Raw genomic sequence first — 19,661 nt, forward strand, 5'->3', positions numbered from 1 at the left:
TTACATCACAATTAATCATTTTAGGTTCATTAATATTTAGTAAAATTACAATATATATACTAAAAACATTAATACATCATTATTTCAAGCCTAAGTACTGCTGAAGTTTGGGAAGGGCTTCCTTTGACTAAAAACATTATTTTCAAAACTAAATCATTTTTATCGCTCTTTTATAGCACTTTTAAGGTTGTTTCAAATCCTTAAAGTTTTTTATCACGAAACTGAAAATTTTATAGTATTGTTGTTTAACATCATGGTCACAATATTGCATAGTTTACATGTTTTAGGCACATTATTAAACTTATTTAGCTACCATTTAGACTGGTCACATCAACAAGTCGTGGCCATTAGGTTCCTAAGGCACCGCCCTAGGATGGTTCCAAGTCATAATTTTGTCTGAAAACTTTCAATCCATAAAAATGCATATTTTTCAAAAATTTTGGAATTGTTGTAATTTTTTTTTTTTTTTTTTAAATTCATACTCATTCATTTTGATGTAAACTAAAGCTAGGTTTGTTCTCAAGAAATCATAAACTACTTTGAATTCACAAAGTAACAACTTTGAATCCGCAAAGTAAGAGATAAATTCAAAGAAAAACTAATATCGTATTGAATAATTGAATGAATAATTCTGCTCTCTACATTAAAAACCCTAATTCATAAAGAAACTAAATGAAACACGAAACTTTATAACATAAGGAAACCTTATAATCTCGGAAGGACACTAATACTTGAAAATAAGTTTAAAAATAAAATTTTTCTAAAAATTCTGAAAATAGAGAAAGAAACTCAATCAAATAAAACTATTAGATATAAAATTTGAGGGCAATCCGAGTTCGTTTAGATAACGAACAAAAATTCCGAAATATTCAAGAGACTTCCTATAGGGTAGGAAAACCCGTTTTGAGGCTCTAAACGATGATATTTCACCAAAAAACGTCGTACATCACAACGTAACAGTAAGTCTTGTCATACATCACAACATAGCAATGAGTCTTGTTCGCTGGGCCGTTTCAAAAAAAAAAAAAAAAAAAAAAAAAAAAAAAAAACTCTCATATTGGGTAAAATACAGACATTTTGGGATCAAGCCCATTTGGCAACCTGGCGATACAAACGGCCGTAAAGGTTTGGCAATGAGTTCTACATCACATTTTTACAAACATGTCTAAAACTCATTTTTCAAAACAAACCCTGTTGAAATCAAGATATAGGTCAAAACATATCATTTCCAAAACAGACTACTTTCCTCTCTGATACCTGGGGTTTGCCTCTGCTTTGTGACGGGGGATGGCATAAACTCGTCCCTTGTTGGAAGGTTAGAGCTCATCAAGTCGGTGCTCTATTCCACTTCATATTATTGGTTTTCAGTTTCTAAGTTTCTAAGTTGCCTAGAAAATAAATAATAAATAAACCTGTCCTGCTGGATGCTTACATCTATGTACATTTTTTTCCGTTTTTATAAAAAAAATAAAAAATAAAAAAATTCACTTGCCCAGGAAAAAAAAAAAACCTGTGTCCTGCTGAATGTTTATGATCAAGTGGAAGAACTGCACCAGAACTCCAAGGATAGAGATGTTTTGTGTTTTTCAAAATTGAGATATTTGATTCTGATCCTTCTCTACATACAACAAATTACTAAAAACCTTACCGGAGCACGAAAAGCCTAGTCTAGAGAACAAGAAAAAGGATTCTGAGAGCATTCAAATTTACAATTGTTCAATTTTTGTGCTCTGAGTTTGGCTTTCTTTAGAGATGCTATCCACATACTGCTTCACACAAGTTTGATTGGTCTCAAATATGAATGGCATTCCCCTAATCTGCAAAATTTCACATTTGCAGCAAATAAGAAAGAGTAGCACATGTATTATTGGAAAAAATTTATAAGAATATAACATCTATCGAAAATGTTAGTTCTCAAGAAAGTCTGAATAAGTGCAAATCTTTCGTTCATTATGAACCATCTACAATGCATAGAAACTTCTAATAAGATGAGAATCAGTATTTATAATTTTTTGTCCATACTATAGTCATTTTTACCATAATCCTTAAACAATGGATAAGACTTCAACATGATAAACAAGCATAGGAGTTAACAAAATTAAAGTTTCTCATAGAAATTAAATCGACATGTCAATTTTTCATATGTTTTCATTGAATATGGGAAATGTCATTTTTCCCATATTATATATTTCTTTTAACATCGACGTGTCCAAATTTTTTTTCTTAAATAAAATAAAAATTATTTATTCGGGATATTTGCTCATTGCTCAACAGTTCTTCAACATGCTACGGCAAATAATCTTTAAACAATGGATAAGACTTCTTAACATGAGAAACAAAATAAATTTAAAGTGCATGCATAAGAGTAGGAGGGGGATTCAGTGATTACAACAGGTCAGTCATAAAATATTTATTTATTGTATATAATATAATTCTTTATATTAAAATATATTTTATAATTGTGTCCTCAACATGTTCAGTCATGATCTTTTATGATTTGTCATGACAACATATCCATGACACAGCATGTCGTGCCACTGATTGCATCCATGTTTCACAATAATCCCATCAACTCTTAGTTTAGTCTATATGTCCAAAGCTTGTTTGTAAATGGAAACTATTATATGAACACACTGCCTTCAACCCAAATCTCCAAGCCTTAAATTAAGGTTTCTATTAACAATCATAATCATCATAATCATTAGCATGTGGAAGTATTTCCAGTTAATTGTATATTTTGAGGTTTGGAAAATATTCGTCTTTCTATAAGTTTACAAGTATCAATAACTTATTGGGATTTAAATGTTTGATTTTTTATTTGTTAAAAAGAGGGTTCATTCTATTTCAAAACAAATTTTATAGTGAAGTTTTCTGATCTTTGTAGACTTATAGACTATTTAGATAATTCAATTATTTGTTTTTTCAATGAACAAAAGACACTTTTTTGTATGTGATTTTGCTATTGTAGTGTTAGTACACGACAATAACATGAATGCATAAACAAACCACAACATAACTAAAATTTGGACAAATTCATTACAAATTGAAACTAAATCACACTTAAACCCTATTTCCTTTACACGATCTAGCTTAAAGTAGCTTGCCTGAACCAAACTATAACAAATTCCAGGATTCACATAAAAGGTCCTTAGCTAAACAGGACATGACGCATAAGTCTATTTTAGGTTCAAGGAGTGCCAAGGTAGACCGGAGGAATTGCAAGTGTGGGCATAAGTGGTGCTTGATTTCACCAACATACCCATGTCATTAGCTAATCATATCATTATTCATTTTTCGTTATAAAAATATAACCAAAAAAAAAAATCGCTAAAAAATCATGTTAGAAAATCTTAAACATTGCACTGCATATGAAATAGCAGGCGGGAAATCCCAGCATCTCATAATTACTTGTGTGGTATTAGTTAAGATAATTGAAAGTTTCAATAAAACAGAATATACTGCAAAAATGGTTTCAGTTCAAGTAATGAACGAAGGGATGTTCTCCACAGAAGTACAACATAACTCTCTTCCCCTATGGATCAAAAAATTAAAGGGTAAAATACATTGACCTCCCCTGAAATTTAGCCTAATTACACACGGTTTTGAAAAAATTTTAACCGTACTCCCTTGAACTTTGTAGCATAATAACAACACCCTTCCATCAAAATATCCGTTAGATCCATCAAAATTTTTGAACATATTAACCAAAATGCCCTTCTACCCATTGAAATGACCTTAATACCCCCTCAACACTAGTGTGGCCTTTTGATATTTAATGTATTACTATAGAATCATATTAATAAATTTTATATAAAAACCATTCTTCTTGCCTCTTGGGGATACAAAATCACTAATTAAACTATTGTATTCATTTTTTTTTTTTTTTTTTAATTTTTAAAGTTGAACAATTTATTATATAATTACATTAATTGATAAATGAAAAAAATTGCAAATAAATAAACATCCCAATAATGAAATTTATATTGGAAAAGAAAATTCTAATATTTAAAAGAAAATGGTTTTAGGATCATTATATCCAGTTCAATATTCTGTGTTCTAACACTTGGGAGTTGGGACACAAAGAAGGCGTTAGGGATTAAAATTAATAAAAGAGAGAAAAAGTGAGTAATTAAGAAAATTAAAGAGAAGAAGTGAGATGGGGGATGAGAGAAGAAAAAGAGTTGGGAGACAGAGTAGAAGCGATACGTTTAGAAAAGAGTAAAAATAGAAGAGAGTCGAAAAAGTAGGATTTAGAAAACATCTTAATAAAAACTTGGACGGGAGCCTTAGGCCATCGCCTAACTCGCCTTACCTTTGAGCCGTCCCTGGTTCTTGGTTCGTGGCATTTGTTGCAACAGATAGTTAAAGACACAGTGCGATTTGGGGAGGAACATAATGGTAGAGATATAAAACAAGTGTTTTCTTTCTTTCTTAGTGTATTTTCTTTGGTTGATGGGAGAGACAGAGAGAGAGAGGAAAGAAGTGGTGATGGTTAGGGGTGGGGGTGGCAGGGGCAGGTGGAGAGAGAAGAGGGGTTTTAAAATGAAATATATAATATGGGAAAAATGTCATTTCACATATATAAATATTTTAACTTTATATTACTATAATATGGAGGAATAATAAAAATCTAATGTTTTCCTTGGGATGCTGGCTGTTGCTACTGTTTTGGTGAGTTTGGTGCTGAAATATGCTGTTAAAACTTGATTGGGTTCTTGGGAAGCTGAGATTTTGTCTTGGGTGGTTGTTGCTATCAAATTTGAGATTAAGCCTATTTGTTAATCTTGCGTGTTGCTCTGTGACACAGTGGATCAATGAAATCAATTAATATAAATAAGAATAGCAACCTACCCTTTAAAGTTTAAACACTTTAATCCACAAGAAGAGGTTGAGAGAATCTCTCAATTTTCTGATATTGATAAAAGCAATAACTGATCCCAAAAGTATTATAATAGCGTGTATTTGTAGGCCTAAGCAAATCCTAAACTATTTAGGAAATTAAAGCAATGGAAAACTTTTCTAAAACAGACACCAAACTATTAGGAAATTAAAACAATGAAAAACTTTCCTAAAACAGAAACTAAACTATTAGGAATTAAAACGATGAAAACTTTACTAATACAAAAAATACAAACTAGAAAACACTGTTCCCGATCACTGTTCATGTATTGTTCATGCTTGTTCATTCATGTACTACATCAGGCTCCCCTTCTTTAAAAGAACTCGCCCTCGAGTTCAACACCGGTAGAAGTGCTGGCGCATGATATGCAACTAGATCTCTGACGTTAAAAGTGCTAGAAATCCCCACCCCTGGTGGCAAGTCAAAAACATAAGCATTCTCATTGATGCGCTTCAAAGTTGCACATGGCCCAATTTTCTTCATCTGCAACTTACTGTAAGTTCCTACCGGAAACCTATCTTTCCGAAGGTGCACCATAACCAAATCCCAACTTTAAATACCTCACGGCGGTGCTTGTCTATAGCAACCTTTAAAGAACAAGTTAGCTATATTCAAAGCACCATGAGTTTTCCGACAAGCAACAAAATGAGCCATTTTGGAGAACCGATCAACCACAACCATAACAGAATCAACTCCTCGCTGAGTCCGTGGAAGTCCAACCACAAAATCCATTGATAAATCCTCCCAAGGAGCTAGTAAAGGAGTATATAAACTGGTGCTTTAGGATTTGCCCTTTGGCGGTCTGAAAAATATAACATCGCTGCACAAATTTGCCCACATCATGTTTGAGCTGTGACAAGAAATAACGCTCCTCCGTCTGCTCAACAGTCTTGTCACGCCCCAAATGACCACCTAAACCACCACAGTGTACCTCTTTGATAAGATGCTCATGCAGAAAAGTCAGAGGTATACACTGGCGATTTTCATTAAAAAGAAAGTCATCATGAATCAGAAAACCTTCACAGCCCGAACTATTAGAAGAACATCAGACCCATAAATCACTGAAATCTTCGTATTCCGCATACAAATCTTTTAGATAATCAAACCCCAAAATTTCACTGCACACAACAATAAGTAGAGAAGCACGACGACTGAGCACATCTGCCACCTTATTTTGCAGACAAGACTTGTGCTCGAGTGTAAAAGTAAAAACCTGCAATTTAGCCACCTACCGAGCATGCATCCTGTTAATTGAAGCCGAACTTTTATGTATTGCAGCGCTTGATGATCAAAATGTAAGATAAACTCTCGTTGTACTAAGTAATGCTCCCAATGCCACAATGTCTGACCAACTGCATACAACTCAATCTCATAAGAAGACCACTTCTTACGTGTCATTCAAAATTTTCACTATAAAAGGCCACTGGCCTGCCCTCTTGTGATAAAACCGCACCAATACCCACATAGCTCGCGTCAGTTTCTAGTTCAAATAATTTATCAAAATCAGGTAAGGCCAATACTGGAGCTGAAGACAGTTTCTCTTTAAGTAAAGCAAAACTTTGTTCGGCCTTATCTGTCCACACAAACCGGCTCTTTTTCATGCAATCTATTAATGGGGCAGCAATACTACTAAGTTTTTGACAAAACGACGATAAAACGTGACCAGCCCATTTAAACTACGAACTTTCAGGACAGGCCCCACTCACGAATTGCTCGGACCTTTTCTAAGTCCACCTGTAAACCCTCTTGACCTTACCACATACCCCAAGAAAATCAAGCTATTTGTCATGAAGCTACACTTTTTCAAATTAACAGGCCACTCATGAATTGCTCGAACCTTTTCTAAGTCCACCCGTAAACCCTCTGAGTTTACCATATACCCCAAGAAAATCAAGCTATTTGTCATGAAGCTAACACTTTTTCAAATTAACATGAAGACAATTATCTAGCAACAAAGTAAGCACCGCACACAGATGGCTTAAGAGTTCATCCTCACTACAACTATAAATAAGAATATCATTGAAATAAACCACAACACTGAAAGGGCCAGACTAGCCCTGGGCCAAGTCAGCAGGATGGAAGAAGTCCTGGGCCTCATAATGGCCCAGCAAAGACTGTCCTGAACCCAATTGAATGGTCCAACAGCTTCATTGGGCCAAAATCAGTCCAATCCACTCAGCTAAGGAAGTGGCCTGGCAATGTCTTGACCCAACTGCATACACGACAAAAACGAGCCTCCAATCGAACGGGCCCACAAGATAGAATCCGGCCCATCAGCTCACACCGTGGAGACCAAGAAAGAGGAATAGGGCAAAATGTAAACTTCTAGAAATAGAAGTTAGAGAGAGAAGGAGAGGCAGGTTGTTTGGAGAAACGTTTTCTTGCAACTTCATCTGTGGGAACGATATATTGATTTCAGCACCAGAATGATGACACGGCTCCAGTCGGGCACCATGATCGGAGAGGAAGGCTTCCGTCAACAAGACGAGAGCTAACAAGTCAGACATGATGACCTGATGCAGAAAAAACTCTACGACAAGAGAACGCCGAGCTCAGATCAAGGATGGAGTGAAGGAAGCCCCCCCCCCCCCCCCCCCTGCGCGGCCGACGGAGGATGAAAGGGTGGGGACGCTAAATATCAACCAAAGGGCAGAAAGAGAAGGATCCACCTATATGAACCCGCAACACAGAAGGCTTGGACCAGAGGACGAGATGGAACGAGTCGGGGTTATCCCTTCATGGCAGAGAGAATCAACTGGGAGACAAGATGTTTGACAAATTGCACTAGTCAGAGGTGGGCACTCACGCTCAAAGGGTCACCAGAAAGCAGCAAGGCGATCTAAAGGCGCCCCCATTGAACAACGAGGTTTTTCAGATGTCGTCTCGGACGATCGATTCTCCCTTCACGAAAGAAATACTCCGATCCCCAAAACCGAGGAAGTTCTCAATACCAATGTTCACTCTGTTCGACAGAACCAAAGATCCAACTGAGCACGTATACCAAACCCACCTGAAAATGGCCCTAGACACCAAAGACGATGCCCTGATGTGCAAGGTCTTCCCCACGAGCCTCGCAGGACCCGCGCTCAACTAGTTCAAGCATCTGCCCAAGGGATCGTTGAGAAGTTTCCAAACGCTCTGCGATCTGTTCATAGGTCAGTACTTCGACAACCGGTGAATAGAAAAGGACATATCATGTCTGTTCATTATGCGACAACAAGGCAAGCGCCTCCAAGCTTTCCTCACCATATTCAATTTGGAGATGAGCATGATAATAGATTGCCATCCATCCTCAGTGGTGCAAGCGTTCAAACTGGTTATGCTCAGAGGGACTCAATTTCACACATCCTTGGTGGTGACGTCACCCAAAACTATGGATGAACTCAATTCGAGGGCGCAGGGCTACATATAGCTAGAACAGGATGAAGAAGTCAATACAAAGAAGACAAGGATGGTCACAGTGGAGAACAAGTCAAAAGCCAAAATGACCACTCAGAGGCCTCCAATAGCGCAGTCACAAGTGGTTCCTTAGAAGACCGAGAATAGGCAGCGAGAAGACGAGATGATCACCCCCCTCAAAGTCACCTTGGCACGGCTGTACCAAGATAATAAAGTGATGTTCCGACCGCCTCAACTAATAAGACAGCCGTTCGAGCAGCGGGATCAGTCAAAGCACTGCGTGTTCCACAGTGATTTTGGGCACCAAACAAATTAGTGCAGGAACTTGAGAAGACAGGTTGAAACGCTGATTGCAAAAGGTGAGTTGGCCAACAATGTCCAGGCCAAGGAGCAAAATTGTCTGGTCGATCAGACAAGGAGAAATCCGAGGTTGAACCCTCAGGAGGGGCAGCCAACCCGAGTCATAAATGTCATACATCGCCGACCAGAGGCCAAGGATAAATCAAAAAAATTATGGCGGACATGCCTTCGGCAGGCCCACAAGATGAGAAGGCTAGGCAGCGTCAACATAGTCCGCCAAGAAGGCGACATGGCCTTGATCAGATTTGACAAGACTGACCTTCTCAAGGTTCAAACTCCGCATGACGACCCGTTGGTAATGAGCTTGATGGTGTCAAACTGATTGATCAAGAAAGTCTTAGTGGACCCAGGCAGTAGCGCCAACATCATAACGAAGGTGGCATTCGAATAATTGATGGTGGACCCAAAGCAAGTTAGGCTCATAGGGAACCCTGGGTGGTTTTGCCGGAAAGCGAGTAGAACCCATTAGAGTAGTTGAGCTGCCAGTGTGTGCCGCGCAAAGGAACTTAAAGGAGAATTTTGTCATAGTGGATGTTCACCTTTCTTATAACCTCATGATGGGGAGGGGGTGGATCCACCGAGTATAAGGCGTCCCGTCCACCTTACACCGAGTCATGAGGTGTTTGAGCCCAGATCAGAGCGAGGTGATTGACATCCACGATGACCAAGTAATAGCAAAGGAATGTTATGTGGTGACTCTTAAGGCTAGTGGAAAGGGCAAGGCGATCGCCCATCCTACGAGCCCAAAATAGCAATTACAGAGCCCTCCGCCCAAAAAAGTCGAGACCGAGACGGACAAGTCGTTCCTCACGATGGAACCATAGATGCAGATCGACCCCATGACACCTAGGCGAACCACGAAGATAGGGTCGACACAAACCACAAAGGAAAAGCAACTGCTAATTGAAACCCTAACCAGAAACTTAGATGCGTTCGCTTGGAGCACTTGGACATGCCGAAAGTCGGCCCAACCCTTTCGTGCCATTGCTTGAACGTTGATCCGCATGTCAAACCTGTTCGGCAGAAGCAGAGGAGGTTTAGGCCAAAGCGAAATCAGATCATAGTAGAAGAGGTAGTCAGACTGCTGGGAGCAGAGTTCATCAGAGAAGTGCAGTATCCATCCTGGCTGTCCAAAGTGGTGATCGTCCAGAAGAATAATGAAAAATGGAGAGTCTGCATTGATTACACAAACTTAAATAAGGCTTGTCCCAAAGACATTTTCCCCCTACCTAAGATCAATCAGATGGTAGACGCAACCACTGCATATGAACGCCTGACCTTCCTAGATGCATATTCAGGTTATAATCAGATCCCCATGCATCCGAACGACGAGGAGAGGAGGGGACATCGTGACAGAACGAGGGATCTATTACTACAAGATGATGCCGTTTAGACTGAAGAATGTAGGAGTCACGTACCAAAGGCTGGTCAACAAAGTTTTTAAAGACCAAATTGGAAAAACCGTGGAGGCGTACATGGATGACATGGTGGTAAAAAGTAAGAGGAAAGAAGACCACCTCATACACTTGCAAGAAGTGTTCGACACATTGCGAAAGCACGGCATGAGGCTCAACCCCTCCAAATGTTCGTTCGGAGTTGGCTCCGGACAATTCTTGGGGCACATTGTAAAGCGAAGAGCCAAGGACTCTCAAAGAAATCCAGACTCTCACCGGAAGAATAGCTGCGCTTAGCAGATTCATCTCGAGGCTGTTAGATCGCTACAAGCCGTTGTTCGATACAATAAGAAGTAACAGATGGCAGACCTGGGGGAGTGAACAATAACAAGCGATGTCCAGACTAAAGGAGTACATGCAAAGTCCACCAATCCTCTCTACCCCAAAGCAGGATGAACGACTGTATCTTTACCTCACGGTATCAAATTCTACAACAAGCACCACCCTGGTTAGAGAGGAATAAGGGAAGCAATACCCCGTATTTTACGCAAGCAAAACAATGGCTGATCCCGAGAAAAGATATTCAAAAGCAGAGCGAGTTATACTAGCACTGGTGCATGCCAAAAGGAAGCTCCAGCAATATTTCGAGTCTCATCCAATTGTTGTCCCCACCACTTATCCAATCAGAGTCATCCTGCACAAGCCCGACTTGTCAGGTCGAATCACCAAATGGACAATCGAATTGAGTTCTTTCGACATTACATACGAACATCGAATGGCCATAAAGGGCCAAGCGGTAACCAATTTCCGGCTGGAATGTGAGGCAAAAGATGAAGAAGTGGTCTTGGAGAAACCGCCATGGAAGCTTTATGTCGACGGCTCATCCAACTAGGTGGGAACAGGCGTAAGAGTTAAACTACACACTCCCGAGGCAATTAAGCTTGAATTTGAGGCAACGAACAACAGGGCAGAGTATGAGGCACTACTGGCAGGACTGAGACTCGCCAAGGAGCTCAAAATTAAGAGTCTGTGCATTTTCAGCGACTCACAGCTAATCGTGAAGCAAGTGATGGGGGAGTATAGTACTAAGGATAGTACAATGGAGGCCTATCGTTCTGCTGTTGAACGAGAGGCAAAAGGAATCGACCACGTTAGATTCACACAGATACCTAGAGGAGAGAACTGTAAGGCTGAAACGCATCTAAGTTTAGGTGAAACATTAACGAGGGTAATATCGGTAGACGTGTTGTACCAGGCGTCCATCCTTAAAATGCCATTCAGCCTTGATCATCTACAAGTAAGTGTAATACTGTACAGGCCTCATTGGATTGATCCGATCATGTCATACATAAAGGATGGTGTGCTGCCAGAATCGAGGGATGAAGCAAGGAAAATACGAACCAACGTAGCGAAGTATGTAATCCTTCACAACTAGCTCTATCGAAGATCTACATAAAGTGCGTCACCCCATCATAGGTCAGACAAGTCCTGCACACCATTCATGACGGGGTGTGCGGTAATCATATGGGGGGCAAATCCTTAGCACACAAAGCCATGACCCAAGGCTATTTTTGGCCACACATGTCACGAGATGTAGAAGAATACTCCAGGAGATGTGATAAATGCCAAAGATTCGGACCACTGATACACCAACCACCTGAGGACTTGCACGTAATGGCTAATCCATGGCCTTTCGCGTAGTGGGGGATGGATGTGGTTAAGCCACTACCAAAGGCGAGGTTGCAAAATAAGAACGTCCTACTCGCAACAGACTACTACACTAAAAGGGTAGAAGCGGAACCTTATCCTAGCGTCACACACGTGCAAGTGAGGCGCTTCATATGGAACAACATAATTTGTCGATTCAGGTTCCCAGGTCGATCATCATGGATAACGGTACCAATCTGGACAACCGACATGCAAGGAAGCTGCTCGACGAGCATGGGATCAATCATAAGCTTGCTGCAGTAAGCCACCCATAAGGAAATGGGCAGCCTGAAATCACAAACAGAACTATTTTCAGTTGCAAAAAGAAAAAGTTAGAGGACAAGAAAGGCAGATGGCTAGACGAACTCCCGAACGTCCTATGGGCTTACCGAACAACCCCAAGAAGGCCAACCGGTGAAAGTCCATTCGCTATGGCATACGGCACGAAAGCAGTGATATCGACCCAGTAAACAGTATCAACCGCTCGAAGCATAACATGGAACCAAGAAGAGAACAACAAAATGCTAAAACTCAACCTCGACCTGATAGAGGAAAGGAGGGATTCGGCAGCAATCAAGCTTGCTTCATACCAGCAGACGCTCGTGAATAGTCACAATAAGGGGGTGAGGCATAGAAGCTTTGCCCTCGGTGAGCTAGTATTAAAGAGGGTAGTGGGCATCGTCCCAAAAATGATGTCCCCATGGGAAGGACCTTACAGAGTCACAAAAGGCAAAGGAAAAGGGGCATACAGGCTGGAAACGTTAGCAAGAAGGCAAATTGATAGGCCCTGAAATGCAAACTATCTAAAGAGGTATTATCAGTGAAACAAGACTATCATTTGGTTCCAAAGTCATTTGTTTTTTCTTTTTCCTTATGTATTCGCATTATGTGCCTGAATGAAAAAGGAAATAAACACTTTTGAAGGAAAGAAACCTGTTAAGTTGTTTACACATAGCGATCAAAAAATTAGTGGCAAGTGACTCTGATTGCCGAACGCTAAGCATTTGACCAAGTTAGTGGCAAAGGGCATTATTAGCCGATCGTCAAACACTTGTGAAAATTTATCAAATTAGTGGTGAGTGGCTCTGATTGCCGAACGCCAAGCATTTGACCAAGTTAGTGGCAAAGGGCATTATTAGCCGATCGCCAAACACTTGTGAAAATTTATCAAATTAGTGGCAAGTGGCTCTGATTGCCGAACACCAAGCATTTAACCAAGTTAGTGACAAACGGCAATATTAGCCAACTGCCAAACACTTGTGAAAATTTATCAAATTAGTGGCAAGTGGTAAGTGGCAAGTGGCAAGTGGATCTGATTGCCAAACGTCAATCATTTGACCAAGTTAGTGGCAAATGGCATTATTAACCGATCGCCAAACACTTGTCAAAATTTATCAAATTAGTGGCAAATGGCTCAGTTTGCCAAACGCCGAACATTTGACCAAGTTAGTGGCAAATGGCATTATTAGTCGATCGCCAAACACTGTGAAAATTTATCAAATTAGTGGCAAGTGGCTTTGATTGCTGAACGCCAAGCATTTGACCAAGTGGCAAATGGCATTATTAGCTAATCACCAATCACTTGTGAAAATTCATCAAATTAGTGGCAAGTGACTCTGATTGCCGAACGCTAAGCATTTGACCAAGTTAGTGGCAAATGGCATTATTAGCCGATCGCCAAACACTTAGTGAAAAATTATCAAATTAGTGGCAAATGGCTATGTTTTCCGAACGCCAAACATTTGACCAAGTCAGTGACAGATGGTATTATAAGCCGATCGCCAAACACTAATAAAAATTCACAAAAAACTTTTTAAAGAAAAGAAAGGAAGACAAAATAAAAATCAAATATTTCATTGTCATTCAGCAGATCACAAAAGATGTCTACATTATAAATAATGTTCACATTACAAAATCAATCTCAAAAAGAAAGACAACAAGTCCTAAACAGTCGCATCACCCTCCCGAGCTTGCTCCACATCATCCTGAGGATCATCTCCACGAGAGGGAAAATCCAAGTCAAGCAAATTCTTAGAAGAAGCTAGGTTCTGACCATCAGAAGCACGACCGGGTGGAACTCCGGTCTAAGGAGGTGAGACCGCTAACGGGGTGTTAAGGAGCTGGACAATAGAGATAAGGGAATGACCCCAGAAGTGACGATCTCCTTGCACTCTCGAAAGACAAGCTCAGCCCAGCCCGATCGGGAGCAAGATCGATATAGTGTCCAAGGGGTTCAATCCAGAGATCACGATCACAATCATCTGAATCGTCATAAGACCTTCCCTACCCTTCGGGAGGAGAACGATCTGTGAATTCGTCTCTATACCCCTAGGCGTATCTAAGGCCCCAGCATGAGAGAAGAGAGCGTGGAGGGCTTTAACACCGCCTTCAACCCTGCTCATCATGCCAAGGAGAGCTATACGATCGTCAGAAGATTTCTTCTCCAAGGCAGACCGAGCAGCGCGCTCATTCTCCAAAGAGCGCTTTTGAGGTCATTTCTCTCCTTCTCAAGGCCAGAACACCTGACCTCTGACTGTTTCAGCCCTGCCTTTGCCTTCTTCAGGTCGTTAGACAACTTCTTATATCCTGAACAAAGGGTGATCACTTTCTGATCGGCTATCTCGAGAGCGCTCTGCATAGTGACCATTCCGAACAGAGTCTGTATGGAAATAAGGCGCATCCATCACACTCAGTGTAAACAAAGCAAGATCAGAACGATCAGTAAGCCAAAGCGGTTGGACCATGCCTAAAACATGGTATCGTTGGGAGTGACCACGGAACCATCCCCCTGGGTGAGCTTAGGAACCCACGGAATTACAGTAGGAGGAACGGATGAAGTCCCCTCTGCTCCTCCAGTCGTGCTGACCGGAGTAGGCATCTCAGTCCGAATGACAGGACCAGTCCTGCTAAAAACCCTTGCCTTGCCCTCTAAGACAAGGGAACATCATCCAGATTGGTATCACTACTCCTCTCGGATGAGGGCTTCTTTCCCTGCGCCCTCTCTTGAGCAGACTCCCGAGTATGCGAGGAGTTGGCGGAACCGGAAGCAGCGGCAGGATCGGGCCTTAGGGAACTCCAGTTCCTTTCGAACGAGGGTATCTGTAACTTATGCATGCAGATCTCTTCAAAAGAAATATTATTAAAAGCTTCTACAGTTAATAACTTAGGAGTTGAAGGGATCCTGTTCCACGCGTTCTGCTCCAAATTACGAAGCCTAGCCTTGCAAGTGCTATAATCCAAAAGTTCAAATGGGATTCTAAGCTAATGACAGATGAAAGTACAAAAGCACGGAAGGTAAATTTCACATATACACTCGCTCCTATGTTGTTTATAATTAACATACAGAAGGACCGAACATTCGCTAAAGGTTGTAGGGATGGGATAGTCTTTGGAGGAAGCAACCTGCCAAGCCCCCCTAACAGCTATGAAGTTTTTCTTCCAACCCCTTTCAGAATCAGGGTTACCGGTACAAAACAATCGTTTGGGAAGGGGGAAGAGATGATAGTACCCCTCGTTCTGCCGGATCCTACATATCTTATAGCAAAGAAGGTGGTCTAGAATGTCTAGTTCTAGATTCCTTTCTTGATTTAAGATCAGAAAGACCGACATGATCCTAAAGAAGTTGGGATTCACTTGCAGTGGGAAAGATTCAGTTTGTTGAGAACGAAATGCAAAAAGGGATGTGAGGGAAACCTGACCACGTTAGGTAAACGCCAGAGAAGAGGATCTCCCCATCTAAAAGACTGACACCAGTCTTGACATCAACATTCCTAGGACAGCGTCTAAGATAAACGTCACTAGGTATCCCACACTAGGCACGAAGCGAGCTAAGATCACTGACCATGGTGATAATAAAGGGAATTTCCCCAAAAAGAATGATCGAGAAGAAAGGAAAAACTCTTTTAGAAACAACAAAGGAACAGAACTGACCTATAAGAACCGAGAGGGAAGATCGCCGCCGGGGAGATACAGACTGGAAATCTCAAAATCTCGCCGGAGAACAACTTCCTTTTACCAGAAACAAAAAGAGGGCCGGAAGGACGAAGGAGACAAATTAGGAGAGAGGAGCATGGGTCAAGGTTTAGAAAAAGAACCCACATGTTGACCAAGGTGGCACAACAATGATGACGCTGTTGGTTTCAAAGCATGGATGTCTGTGCCACGTCATCCCCACGTCATCACATCGAGCCATCACATCATTATGTACTTTACCTCGTTAATCTCACCCTAATAAATTAGAGAGAGATTAGGGGGCATGTGAAAGAGCCAGATTAGCCCTGGGCCAAGTCAGCAGGATCGAAGAAGTTCTGGGCCTCATAATGGCACTGTCCCAAACCTAAGGAAGTGGCCTGGCAATGTCTTGACCCAACTGCGTACACGACAAAGACGAGCCTCCAATCAAACGGGCCTAAAGGATAGAATCTGGCCCATCAGCTCACACCTTGGAGACTAAGAAAGAGGAATAGGGCAAAATGTAAAAAGAAGGAGAGGCAGGTTATTTGGAGTGTGAGAAAATCTTTCCTTGATATACAAGAACATTTTCTTGCATCTTCAAACACACACTTACCAATCAGAGGTTGCAAAACCAAATTCATTAGCCGCACAAATGTGTTAGGTGCCAAAAATTTAACAGCCTTGGCATCAAACCTAAAAAAAATGACGTGGCAAAGTGCACTATAGACGATTTCACCCCACAAGGGGCGATTCCAATACGATAGTGACTTTGTCCTTTTCTTTATTTTTTCTTTCTTCTTTGTTTTATCTGCGATGAAATCTTACCTAGAAACTGCAAGGATCCCAAGAATTCCTTTAACCGGGAATGTGAAGTCGGCTGTTCTGCATCGAGGACCGTCTCTGCACATCGATGGGAAGTCCGTCGAAGGGAGGAAATCAGTACTTTTATCTTGCTTGGTTGGTCGTTTTGATAAGGAAGTTAGGGGATGTGATCGTGTGGAGGAATAGGCGGCGAAAGCATGGAATACGTCCTGTGGTGTGGGGGTTACTCCATTATTAGATTCGATGCTCCTTTTCAGGTTTCCTTCTCAGGCTGAAGCACGTGTGTTGAAGGAAGGACAGCGTTATTGGGGATATGCAACCCTACGGCTCGATGTGTGGTCTTTTAGGGTCGGATGTTGTGGTGTCCTTAGAGAAAAAGGTCTCAAACAAATCCGGCTGTTTGGACTTCCCCTTCACTTATGGTGTCATGCTCTATTTGTTGAAGTAGGGGAGTTATGCGGTGGTTTTGTGGGAGTTGTTGCCGATGAAATAAGGGCGCTGAAAGTGTTCGGATTACAGTGAGAATAGGATCGACCTGTCCGCCATTTGTGTTTATTAATGATGACACTTTCTGCTACAAGGTGGCGATTTGGGAAGAAATTGCGCCAGCGTTGGTTCCCTCGACAGAGAGAGTATTGAAGGCGGCGACGGACCTAATCATAAGCCGGAGGAAGGATGGGTGCGAGGAAGATCGAGCCAACGACACGCGTTGATCATGCGCGTCATAACTGATAAGAACAATTTTACACATGGCGCTCGTATAGGCTCTCTTCCAGATTCGACATTATCCTTATCTACAAGGGTTGGTGAGGATGCTGGGCTGGGCCACACAGCTTGGCCTAAAGTTGATTTGGGCCGGAGGAGTTATGGGCAAACTAAAGCGTTAAGGTTCAAGCCTGATTTTGGGCCTAAGCCAGCCCACACTAAAAGACGGGTTCTTAAAGGACCCAACTCATTTTCTGTTGTTGTTCTTAACGAATCAGATCCAAGGAAAGCCCAGGTTCAAACTCAAGCCCAAAATCCAACTCTCTCCTCTTCATCATTTCAGCGTCGGACTGAGAAAGAAAAGCGAAGACAGCCGGTTGTCTCAGCTAGTCGACCTCGATGGACATGTACTGAAAAACAGAAATGGGTAATACGCTCTCTTTTTCCTTTTCCAGGTCTGACCTCTGTCTCTCATCCTAAGAGCTCATCTTCTTCCCCTTCTACAAGTAAGGTGTTGGGAAATGGTGAAGGTGGAACGGAGGATCGTTTGGATCAAAAGACAGATTTTTCTGAAGCTATTGTACCACGGGATGGCGAATCACTGTCTTCAATGACCAAGTCCGGAAGTATTGAGTGTTCCAACGGAGTGACAGTTTGTGTTGGACGAGACCTTCATTTTAAGCTGACAAATGATTTAGCCGTGACTTTACTTAATGAACTTAAGCTCTGCGTTGCTCTAAAAGGCTTGAATGGCCTACCCTCCGTGACTGGGACGAATTCTACCCATGATTTAATGACAAATTTTATGGATGACCTTGGAACAGAGTTGAATTTGCATTTAAACTTGTATCAGAACAGTGTTGAAAGCAAAGGGGAGGACTTTGATGATCAGTCTAAACAGATTTGTCCTCTAGCCTGCAATTTTGATCAATCTGATGTGTACATTATGGAACCCTTAGCAACTGTGCACCCTGATTGTTTAGAGACGATTAACGATTTGGGTATGAACTGGGTGTTGGATAATATTGGCGAGGTCAGCGAAGCTTTGGGTGTCTCATCGGAAGGAGATGATGATCGAATAAAAACCATTCTTCATAATATTGTGGCAGGAAACAATAATGCAGAGACCTTTAAACACACAAAAGTTGGTAAAAATAGAAAACATGCAAATCGGAAAGGTGATCAGGAGGTTAAGAACCTTATTTCCAATGTTAATTACGAAGGGAAGAATGGGGTGAATAAAGAAAGGGGAAGGACTAGAAGTGGGAAGCAGTGAGGAGGGGCACTGATTATTTTCGGTTCTCAATGAAGATACGAATTATTACATGGAACGTCCGTGGATTAAATGATCCGGACAAAAGAATGGTGGTTAAAGTTGCTTTGAAGAAGTGGAATGCCCATGTTATTTGTTTGCAAGAAACTAAGTTGGCTTCTATTTCTGATAATGTGGTTAGAAGCCTTTGGGGAAGTAGGTTTGTGGATTGGGAAGCCTTGAACGCCTATGGTACATCAGGCGGCATTCTTATTATGTGGGACCGTAGATGGATGTCCAGAACGAATAACTGGAAAGGGTTGTTCTCTTTGTCTTGCGTATTTTAGATGGAAGATGAGAACTTCAGTTGGGTATTTTCTGGGGTTTATGGACCCGTTATTGAATGTGATAGACTTGCTTTTTGGCAGGAACTCAGCTAGATTAAGGAATTGTGGTCGTTGCCTTGGTGTTTAGGCGGGGATTTTAATTCTGTTCGGTCTCCATTTGAAAGATCCACAGGAGGGAGGTGGTCTTCAGAGATGACCCAGTTCTCTGACTTTATTGATAGTAACCTTCTTATTGATTTGCCTTTGGAAGGGGCAACTTTCACCTAGTCTAGCGGCAGAGACCTAGTTACTTTATCGAGGCTAATAGATTCCTGATTTCTGGAGATTGGGAGGAGAATTACCCGGACGTCACGCAGTCAGCTTTGGTTCGAGTCACGTCTGATCATGTGCCCTTAGTTCTTGATTATGGAGGTATGAGATCTAGACGGACTCCATTTCGTTTCGAAAATATGTGGTTGAGAGTTGAGGACTTCCTAGGGAAGGTCCAGTCCTAGTGGGAGGCAACAATGTTTACTGGCTCTACTAGCTATGTGCTTGCTAAGAAATTTCAGATTCTCAAATCTGAGCTTAAGAAGTGGAATAAAGAAGTGTTTGGTAATCTTGAATGGAAGAAAAATAGAGTCCTGACTGATATCGCTGAACTTGATTGTCTTGATGAGATAGGGCAAGATACGGATTCTCTAAGCTGTAAAAGAGCGTCTTGTCAGGCGACTTTTGCTGAGATTGCTACTATGGAGGAGATATCGTGGCGTCAGAAATCTCGGGCTTTGTGGCTTAAAGAAGGTGATCGTAACACTAAATTCTTTCACAGACTTGCTAAC

The 19,661-nt window shown here is 41.4% G+C and overlaps 1 protein-coding gene across 1 annotated transcript in view; it reads right to left on the minus strand.

Moving 5' to 3' along the window:
* Positions 1-475: 475 nt before the first annotated feature.
* Positions 476-19,661, minus strand: part of LOC132280209 (uncharacterized) — a 75,907-nt gene continuing 56,721 nt past the window's right edge. Inside the window, exon 7 of the mRNA XM_059782381.1 lies at positions 476-1,817. Within this exon, the coding sequence (XP_059638364.1) occupies positions 1,707-1,817 (111 nt within the window). The 3' untranslated portion in view covers positions 476-1,706. The remainder of the gene's footprint in view (positions 1,818-19,661) is intronic.

Source organism: Cornus florida, unplaced genomic scaffold (assembly GCF_030987335.1).
Source record: "Cornus florida cultivar Cherokee Brave unplaced genomic scaffold, ASM3098733v1 CherokeeBrave_3.0.0_Hap2_Chr10, whole genome shotgun sequence".
In the NCBI taxonomy this organism is placed as follows: domain Eukaryota; kingdom Viridiplantae; phylum Streptophyta; class Magnoliopsida; order Cornales; family Cornaceae; genus Cornus; species Cornus florida.